Here is a 10,818-nt window from a genome sequence, read left to right on the forward strand (position 1 = left end):
TTTATTAAGATGTTAAAGAACACTGGTCCCAGTTCTGACTCTTGAGAGGCACCACTCATCACCGATATCTGTCTCAACATTGAACCACTGACCACTACTCTCTGGGTATGATCTTATAACTACTTCTTCATCCATCATGCAGTCCACCCGTCAAATCCATATCTTTCCAACTTGGAGAGAAGTATATTCAGGAAGGATCGTGTCAAATGCCTTACTAAAGCGCAGACAGATGACATCAGTTGCTCTTCCCTTGTCCACCAACACAGTCATGCCATCATAAAAAGCAACAAGTTTGGTCAGGCAGGACCTGCCCTTGGTAAAGCCATGCTGGTTGTTCCATCTCTGATAGTGCAGATATACCCAGGAAATGAGCTGTTAGCTGAAGGAGCGGAGGATGACCATGCCAAGAGAGTCCCGCTCTCCCATTGACTCACTGTTTCACCATGACATGAATCACCATGTCGGGAGAATCATTCTGTTAACGTTTTTGAAGGTGTTTAAGGACTAGAGATCAGAATTGGAGGAAGGTATGGCAAAGTGTTAGAGATGGAGAGTGAGGAAGGATAAGTCATTTTTGTACTGCAACTCCTGTGTACAGTGCAGCAGCAGAGAGATCCTCAGTGTTGCTTGATCTTTGCATGACCCAGGTTGAGTGACCATGTCAATCCTGCTAAGCTCCTGACCTCATCACTCTGTCAGCTCAGTTTTTCTTCTTTTCCATTTTGAACCTTTCTTGTTTGCTTGCTTGCTTTCTCACTTACTTGCTTGCTCTTTCTTTCTCTCTTTTGTTTGTTCTTGTCCCTCACCTCCTTTTCTGCTAAAGGTTTTCTTCTGATCTTGCCACATCTCATAGTTTCCAATCCCTTAGAAGAGAAAACCTTGCTTTCAGGACAGGAGCTTCTCAGCTCTACGTATTGCTGTGCAGTGTTGAGAGAGGAGTGAAGCTCTTCTAAAACATACCACAGCACTGACTGAACGGTACCTAGGACATAAACATTTACTGGTAGCCCTCCTGCTAGCCTGATCAGAGCCTATAGTAACATAAAAAAGCAAATGCCATCTATCATAATCACTCAGAATTTAGTGCCAGACTACATGGAGAATCCTGTCAACATTTCTTGATAAATCAGGATAATCTTCACAAATCTTCTCCACTTGTTGCTTGCCTCCTAGATCCAATATTATTATTTTTCCTGATACAGAGAGGTTAGAATTTTCCCTTAATGGTCCTCTGTCTGGATCTTCCTAATCAGTTCACAGTCTAAAACTGCATGAGGTATCTAAAAGAGCATGGCTTGACATAACATTGACTGTGTTTGTAGAATTCATTTAAGTGAAAGTTTGCAAATTTTTTTCATTTTTCATTTATTTAATAATAGTATGTGGAAATGCAACCTATTACTCTGAAATGTAGGTCTTGTGTTGTATTCGTGCCCTTTGGTTTACATAGATAATTCTCATAGCTTAATGCAAAATAGCAACTATTTTGAAAATATCATAATTTAAGGAGGTAGAAAACCCTAATGTTTGGGTAGTCAAGTGAAACTGTTCTAGGCTCCAACCAAGACCCAAGATTCCAGGCCTTCATGTTCAAGAAATTACCTATCCTTGATAGAGAATTTTTTTCTTCTTAACATACTTTTATGATGGCACAGTAATCAGAACAGAGCCAGCTTCCTTTGTGGTTTCCCTGGAAAGGCTGAAATGTAAACCATTCCCAATGCCCTATCTGTTTCTCTGCAGTGTCCCCCATCTCCTGTTTACTACTCTTGCTGGAAAGAAGTGTGACAAGCTTAAGATGGAGGATGAGGAAGGCTACACCACACTAAATTTACGACTCCCAGCTTCAGTTATTACTGATGGATACTCAAGCAATAACAAATGTCCTATATTTAGTACTCCAGCCCATTGTGTTACAGTAGACAGTAAGTACATATGGAAATCAGTTATCTGTCTGAATCGGGATGTAACTTGAATTAGCATGTTCATCTTGGTTACTCTAGAATCCTTCAAAACTTTATAGTATATTCTTGTTTAAATTTTCATTGAAAAAGCAGTCTTAGGTGATGTGCTGTATGATCACAGAAGATACTTTTTCTGAAGACTTTGAGGTCTATATTTATGCCAATTATTTTGTTCTATTTATGTAAACACAGAAGACAAATTCTGCCTTCATATAGATGTTATTATTTTGGTAAGACTTATTTGTTACAGTAGGGTACTGCAAGAGAGAAAGACAGCCTTTGGAAATTGAAGGAGCTTGCTCAGCCAGTGGAACCAGAAAGTTGCTCTGTTTTTCAGTCATAGTATGAATGCAAGCTCATATGGGAATGTATTTTTATTTGTTCAGAGTCTTTCTAAAAGGAAAATGAGTGTTAAATAAAGTAGTTCAAAGTTTTTCTGTAAGGAGACTGAATGTTAAATAAGTTTTGTTAAGTAAGTGTATTGTGCTTGTGGAATGCCTGAGTCCATAAGAATGCAACCTGAATACAGTTGCTGTTGCTCAGAACTTAAGGAACAGGCTTTTGCATGAAATAAGCATAATTGATGCTAATCATATATTGAACAGAACAGTCATAGACTAAACTGATATAACTCTGGTGCTGTTTGGAATAGATCCAGCACTATCCTCTGAAAGTGAGAAGGATGGATAAGCTGTTGGCAAGCAGAAGCCAGAAAGGCAGGGATACATATTAGGTAGTCTTATCTAAAGGCAGAGTTTCCCAGAAGAAAACATGATGGCAAGCTCAGAAAACTCTTAAATGACCTCTTTTTGGACATAAAGGACATGTAGGTAGACTTGTGTACCAATTAATTAGGAGTAATCACCATAGTTCATCTTTGCCACTCTGCATCTTGAAAGGGCTAACTAGGTTTAAGTCTGATTAAGTTGCTCAGGCTGTTGCCTGTTTGAATTTTGGAAACCTCCAGGCATGGAGATCTCACAGTCTCTGTGTGCACCTATTCCAGCATGGAAAGGAAGAATTGTTTTTCTTCGCATCTAATCAGAAGTTCTTCTGGTGCAAATTGTGACTGCTGCATTATACCCTTTTCTGTGCCTCTGAAAAGGCTGTGGCTCTGTCTGTGAAGCTCTTCTACACAGTGGGGGACTGAAATTAGGTCCCTTAGCTTCCTTCAACTATTCTGTAGGTGTGACTTGTATTATCCATCTTAGTGGTTCTCTGCTGGACTCTATAGCTAGTTTACATCTCTCTTGACTGAAGGACCCCAGCACTGGACATGTTACTCCAGATGTGACTTCATGGCTGCTAAACAGAGAAGAAACTGATTTCTTTCAAGCTGCTGCCTACAGTCTTGACAGTGCAGCACAGTGATGGTCAGCTTTCCCTTCCATAAGTGCACGCTGGTGACTTGTGTTCACGTTGTACACCAGGACCTTGAAATCTTGATCACTATACATGCTTTCCAGCTGCACTGGTTAATGGAGTCATACTGTTAGAAGTAGAGGACTTTGCATTTGTCTTTTCCAAGCTCTGTTGCACTTGCAGCTCATTCCTGCTTTAAAAAGCATCTCTACCCTCCTGCACACCAGTCACTACCCACAGCATTGTGTCTTCTGCAATCTTGTGAAATGGCCTTAACCAAGAAAGATTAGGATCATCTTTCTCAGCTGTGGCTATGTAAGTTACCAGTCTGGGTATCATCTAGGCACTTCTGGAGGATACTTCTTTTCACCTTATAAAAGACTTGTTCCTTGCATGCACTGGACTCAAATAATAGTCCAAACAAAGTTACAAACTTGGCATTTGTAACCAGTAGAGTGTGGATTGGACTTGGAAAAGTATTACAGAAAATTGTAGATCACTACTTCACGAAATAATTGTATATGAAAATATTTTAATTAGAGGATAGTCAGCTTTAAATTTCTGGAGGACTATATTCCTGATGGGGCATTGATATCCAATGGAAATTTTGAGAAAGAGCCTGAAGAAAGATGCACAGTTTAATGCTGGAACGCTGCAAGCATTTTGAAATTCCAATCAGATGCTAGAAATTTTTTATCTAAAACTAGATGGTATCTTTTTTCCTTCATGACGAAATCTCACAGTTTGTTTTACTATTTCTAGAATTGTGGAAATTTCAAAACTGAATTTACTTACCTACTTTCTGAGAAGAGATTTTGCTTTAAAACACTACACTACAGCCTCTGTTAATACATATTTTCAGTGGATATTTCTAGAAACAAAAAACAAAACAAACAAAAAAACTCCTAGAAATTCAGGACAGTGATAACAAAAACTTTGTGGTAAGTAAAAGAGAAGGTCTACAGAAGAGATAAGGGGGTGATGCTGGAGAGCAGGTAACACCACTGTGAGGAGGCCTTTTTGTTGCTGATTTTTTTTTCTTGTTTGTTCCAGGAGTCTCTGCCTCATCCGCCATAAGGCAACCAGCAACCTTGGCATTCTTCGCTTTGAGCCTGGTGCTGCTCACAGGTCTGGTGGTCTTACTGTCCCTGTGTAAGTACTGTGGTGTCCCGAGGTACTGCTGTGCAGTGATTTACTTCCAGCAGTGCAACTGCTGTGTCTGTTTATGCTGACCATCCCTCCAAACACCCATGGAAATAATATAACAAGAATGGAAAATTCCCTGCTCCATTGTGCATCTGCACATGTCACTTAGATTGACTTTGGTCTGTATTCACAGCCTCTGCCCCATCCCACACTGACAGAAAACCTTCCAGGTGCAACAAAACTTCCACTGCACTTAAAAGGAGTAACCGAGGAAAGGCTGAATCCTTCCTCAAATGCTTAATTTTTGTAACTGAAATTCATCTCCTTGGCTACACAGTGCCTCCAGTGACTGTTATTGCAATCTTTCAATTACCATTCCCACTTTCTTGAATTGCAAGTTTTTTGCAAGGATGACAATTTGATGACAGTAGAAACATTTCAATTTATCAATTGGAGCTGATGCTACAGTACGTATCGAAGCAAAGAGAGAGTTCAAGCTCCTTTTCAGTGGGAAGGATTCTTTTGCAAGCACTCAGGACAAACGCTCAGGGTAGTCCAGGATTGTTAGCTCAGAAATATTTATGTGAGTTTCTAGTTCGCCGTCCGATGCATCCCAAGCTGAAGTATTAGTAACCACAAATATAAACATTTAAACCTTTGTTTAGATCACTTTTGAAATTCTCCAAGGGTAGAGATGCCACCACTTCTTTTCTCAGTGCTGGAGCTTGATGAAGAACTTTCTTCTAGTGACCAACATAAATACCTCAATTCTTAATTTGTGATGGTTGCCTACTGTCATATTGCTTTCTGCTCTCCGGGGCAGTTTTGCTCCCTTTTTGTAAATGTCCTTTGAGTAGCTATAGACCCCTATTAAATCCATTTGCAATTAATTCACTTTTGGCTGAAAATCTCCTTCACCCTACTCCTTTCAAAAAATAACAATACAGATGATGTATAGGCCGCACATGCAAATAAATCAGACAAAAATTGGAAGAATACCAAGAGCTACAATTTAAAATTATTTTTAAAGGAAAAACTCTGATAAGAATTTTCATCCCTTCAGTTTTTCAGATATACCAGGACCCTGAAGAAGGAAAGAAGCTGCAGGCCATGAGGGAAGCATTGTGTTTTGAAAGGAGGGCAAGGAACGGTAAATGTACTGATTATGTATATAAGCTTGAATCATCCACTTTCAGAGCCCATTGAGAGCTGTAAAACCATGGGGAAAATAATCTGTTCACCTACTGTCTGCTTGTAAGTGTGGTGGTATTTGAGATGTAGACATGAACAAAATAACATGTATAACAACTTGTCTCTCACAGGCCTCCAAACATCTCAGATGATTCCTAACTACCCTTAATCTTCTTTCCTCAGTCAAGCCAGCAGCTGAAGCCCCAGTGTTACTTGCAAATGTGCAAGTACTCTCTCTCTGATTTTTAGAAACAGAATGTGCTGTCTGTCCAGCAAGGTGGAAAAGCAGTGAAGTTGGCAGCTGCTTCTATGTTTCAAAACAGAAGAAAACATGGAAAGAAAGCCAGGAGTTCTGTTCCACGAGAAACTCCACACTTATTGTGCTGAAAGACAAAATAAAGATGGTATAGTTTTAATCTCATTCTTCCTTTATGTCACATGTATTTTAACGTCAAGAAATGTGGCGACCAGAAATTAGTTTGGTCATTTACAAGGCCTTTATTTGTTTCCTCTGTGTCAAGTGGTCTTTTTGAAAATTAGAGGATTTTTATGACTTGTAACACTTTCTTGTGTTACACTAATTGTGTTAGCAAAAATGACACTGAATTTATGAAATACCTAAATTAGCTTATCCCTAGATAAATTGCATATTGTCAGCATGGAAAGGACACCTAGCACACAGAACATATATCTCTGTTATCTCTTTCCACAAGTTTTGTTGCTGAGAACTCCTAGCATCAAACCTAGGTCTACAATTGATCTAGAGTGGTCAGTACACAATGCTGTCATTTGTTGTATAAAATGGCAGTCCACAGTTTGGGTTTTGTCACTGTATTACACCCTTCAAAGACTGACATTAATGACAGCACAAAGGATAGACAGCAGAGGATTTCATTATGACTGAATAAGATTTAGGGAATTAATAGTTTTAAATAAGCTTCTTAATTTTGTTATTTTTGTTGACTAATGAAAAATTAGTAATTTACTGGCAGAAGCATATTTCCCCTTTCTGTACTCACGTATCTGGATACCTCTTTTTCACTAGCTGTTAAGCTTACACAAAGCCCAAAAATCCTTGTTTGCTTTTGGCTATGTAAAACTTTTGAAAGGAAAATGCTTGTGTGAAAATCCCTCCTTTTTTCAGATGGAGTTAGTTTCAAATGTGAGTTCTCAACTCTCTTACTTTAAGGCATAAATACCCATTTGGATTTTTTTTTTTTAATGAAAATCAGCTGGATATACACAAGTAGAGAACTGATACGTTACTTGGTCTAGCAGAACTGAAGAGCAATGAAGCTGGCAAAGGGTCTTGAAAGCAAGAGTTACGAGGAGCCTAGAGAAGAGGAGGATAAGGGAAAACTTCATCACTCTCTTACAACTACCTGAAAACTTGAAAGAAGGCTGCACGATGGAGAGTGTTGGTCTCTTTTATCAGGTGCCAAGTGATAAGATGTGATGCAACAGCCTAAAGTTGCACCAGGAGAGGTTTGAATTAGCTGTTTAGAAGAACTTCTTCATGGAAAGTTTCTCCCCTCCCCATCCCTGGAGATATTTAATGGATGTGTGCATCTGAAACTTAGGGGCACGGTTTACTGATAGACTTAGTAGGGTCAGGTGATGGTTGGTTTGATGATTTTAAAGATCTTTTCAACTCAAATTTTCTATGGAAAACTTTCTTCTCAGCTTTAAACTTTCTATGATTCTATGATCCTGAGCTCAGAATCCTTGTCCATTTTGCTGGACAACACCTGACCACCACACCTTGAATGACCATTCAAGAGATGATTTTTGTGTGCTATATAAATCCATGTGTAGTTTGATGACAGATGCATGGGTGTTTGCTTTATCTTCCGTGTTTGGCATGTATCACTGGAACCTGACTGAAACTAGGCCAAGTTAAGCTAGTTGTAGATTTTCAATTGTGGATGAGTCCCTAAGCATCCCTACGAAGAAATAGTTTCTGGAGGATCTGAGCAGGTTAAGATGCTGAGGAACATCTTAAAAAGCACATATAGGGAATTATTCAAGTGCCTAAGCATAGTTGTCTAGTGCAATCTGAGATGCACTGGAGTATACTCTCTCACCTTTAAATAATGCTTCAGAATGACATAATTCTCCCGTATGTTATGGGTGTCTGCCAGCAGACCTATGACAACACTTTAGACAGCTTAGGCTATCCAAAATGGTGTTAGAGGACTGTGCTTAGCAAACAAATTCTCCCTTGTAGGCAGGGATTCATTCCACTTAACACCAGACATCTGCATTGTAAGTGGTCTCCAAAGCTTACTTCTTAGGCTTCATTACAAGCCAGTGGAAGATCTAGCCAATACAATCACTACTCTCTACCATTCCCACTGCATGAGATGAATCACATCTCAGACTTCATTTTGGCCATATCTCTGCTGACTCTAACTGGGGCTTCAACAATGCCCTCATGTCTGTAACATAAATACTTTAAGACAGAAAAAATAATATATTTTTCTTTATAAAAGCATTTGTTTTGCAGATCCAAGGCACATTTATCTTGTGACAGTTCAATAAATAAAGGTATTTGAAGGATCCTATAATCAGAGCAGCCAGCATTGTATCATGGAAACAAGAATAGGGCAACAGGTTACTCATATAATTTAGCAATTGCAATTTAGTTGCAGACACTTCACAGCTGGAAGATAAGGGAATTTGAGTCTTATTTTTGAAATATCATTGTGATGATTTTCCCATTGCTACAGGTCTCTCTGCCATATGATTCACAGTTTTATTGGGTTGGATTATCATACATGCCTGAAAGGAATGGCTGGTTCTGGGAGGATGGAACTGCTCTTTCAAGAGAAGCCAAAGCTTGGTAAGACTTCATAATCAGTGTGGTTCTGGCTTATGGGCTCCAGTAACATGCAGGAAACTTGCAATTACTCTTACTTTCCCATGTTTGCCACATATGCAATGATGAAGGAACATGGAGATGCTCATATCTGCTATAGAGCTATCAACAGAGAGTAGCAAAGAACAGCTCAGTCACTGGCTCTGGACACAAAAAGCACTAATAAAATAGCTTTGAGGGGGAAATAACTACATTTCAGTGGCAAATCAGTATGATAACAAATCCAACAGAGCGCATAATATCACTGGGACGTTACTAATTCCCATCTTTTAATTTTCTAGGACTGTATTACATGATCACAACTTCTGTGCCTCCTTATATGGACAGATTATTTATGACAGTAACTCCTGTTCGACAGAGCAATTCTGGATCTGTGAGAAAGGAGCTGTTCAATTTGCCTGAAGAAGCACTGTGAGAAGTAATGTGGCTTCTGTCACTGTTAGATACCATTTCTAGGAACCAGGTGTTTTAAATGTACTTTTGTTTTTGTTTGTTTATCATGCAGATTTCTCAGAATGTTAATTCAAATAGGCAGGTCAACAGAGATTAAACTTCCTCTTTGCCTGCACTCAGGCTCATAGATGAGAGAAAGCTAAAAGCCTAGGAAGCAATTTTAAAGGGTTAGCAACAATCAAGTAATAATTCTTTCATGAATCTTTTTTTGGACAACCACACATTCTCACAGAGCCATATATTTCTTGTGCTTCTGTTACAATTTCTCCTTTCCTCAGCATTCTACAGCTGCCAGTCATAAACTACTCCATCTCCATATCCTTGATGATTTTATCCACTGAATTACTGTATACACTAACTACACGACCCTGTTATTGACTAGCTTGCCTACTCATACCCTTGTTCCTAATTCTGTTCTTCCAGTTCTTCCCTTCTTTGAAGTATAGAAATACAGAATGAACACAAGGTTCCCTTTACTAATAAAACTCTCTTTGCATATGCATTAATATCTATAGAAACAGAAGCACATTTTTTTGAAGAGTACAGGAAATCCCTAGAAGAAATCTCTAAAAATTAGACCCAAATGTCATGTGCATATTAAAATATTACCTAAACAAAATGTCAGTGCTGTAATAAATAGAATTGCTATGTAAATAGTAGTAAGGATAACAGTGACATGCTTTAATCACAGATAATGAGTATTCAAACTGATGCAGCATCTGTTGCCACAAATAATATCTATGTTCATGTGTTGTATCCACACTGTTTGGGATCTCTGGAGTCCAAGACACGTAGTATGTGTCATATACTATTAAAGAATTTGTCACACTTCCTGGAACAAAACAATGCCTCTAGATTTCTGGGTGGAGTTTCATGGCGTGAGATCATTGAAGTTTGTGTATGGGCATAATAGACGGATGGTCTATATCATACATGAAACATTCCTTATCTGTGGATATATATGTATAGATAGATAGATTGATTGATTGATAGATACGCAGTAGCGCTTGGAGACCTTCCTTAAAATAAATTAAATACAATGCCGTGTCTTTAATAATCATAATTTCCTTTGAAAGTGATTTCAAAGACTGAAGCAATTCATTCAAAAAACAAACTAACAAAAAAAAAAACAACAAAAAACCAACCCCCTACCTAGTGTGATGAAAGATGCTTATGAACTGAATTACTTCACAGTACTTAGTAGAGCCAATTCCTAATGTATCAATATTGGAGATTTTCAGAACAATTCTGTTCTGTGATTCTGTTCTATGAGCTACCAGCTGAACTATCTAGAATTCATTGCTACTGCAATAAAACATGCGTATCTGAAAGTAGGGTACAATATTTCATCCATTCAAAGGTTTCAGCTCCTTCCACAGAATCGTAGAATCACAAGGTTAGAAATGACCTATAAGATCATCTAGTCCATCTTCTCATTGCACTGCTACCACAAGCACTAACCCGTATCTCACAGCTCCTCATCCAGATGCCTCTTGAACACTGCCAGGGGTGATGACTCCACCACCCCCCTGGGCAGCCATTGCAGTCCTGACCACTCTCTGAGAGAAACAGTTCTTCCACATGTCCAACCTAAACCTCCTCTGGTACAACTTGCGGCCATTTCCTTGGGTCCTGTTTGTTGCCTGGGAGAAGAGGCCAAACCCCTCCTCATCACAGCCTCCCTTCAGGAAGTTGTACAGTGCAGTGAGGTCTCCCCTGAGCCTCCTCTTCTCCAGACTGAACAAACCCAGCTCCCTCAGCCGCTCCTCATAGAACTTGAAAGAAAAATTCACAGGTAGCAAATAAGCTGCTAAGTTTTGCCCC

The 10,818-nt window shown here is 39.1% G+C and overlaps 1 protein-coding gene across 2 annotated transcripts; it reads left to right on the forward strand.

The window, feature by feature from the left end:
* The first annotated feature begins 1,797 nt into the window (after window positions 1–1,797).
* LOC128091919 (natural killer cells antigen CD94-like) lies at window positions 1,798–10,552 on the forward strand. Of its 2 annotated transcripts, none has more exons than XM_052705335.1 (6): window positions 1,798–1,925; window positions 4,380–4,478; window positions 5,536–5,622; window positions 5,913–6,067; window positions 8,393–8,505; window positions 8,823–10,552. In XM_052705335.1, the coding sequence occupies exons 1-6, from the start codon at window positions 1,799–1,801 to the stop codon at window positions 8,941–8,943; spliced, it is 702 nt and encodes a 233-aa protein (XP_052561295.1). In that variant the 5' UTR covers window position 1,798; the 3' UTR covers window positions 8,944–10,552. The 2 variants fall into 2 exon arrangements, with proteins under 2 accessions (XP_052561295.1, XP_052561296.1); XM_052705336.1 differs by having other exon boundaries at window positions 8,417–8,505.
* The last annotated feature ends 266 nt before the right edge of the window (window positions 10,553–10,818 follow it).

Source organism: Tympanuchus pallidicinctus, unplaced genomic scaffold (assembly GCF_026119805.1).
Source record: "Tympanuchus pallidicinctus isolate F22 unplaced genomic scaffold, pur_lepc_1.0 scaffold55, whole genome shotgun sequence".
NCBI classification, from domain to species: Eukaryota; Metazoa; Chordata; class Aves; order Galliformes; family Phasianidae; genus Tympanuchus; species Tympanuchus pallidicinctus.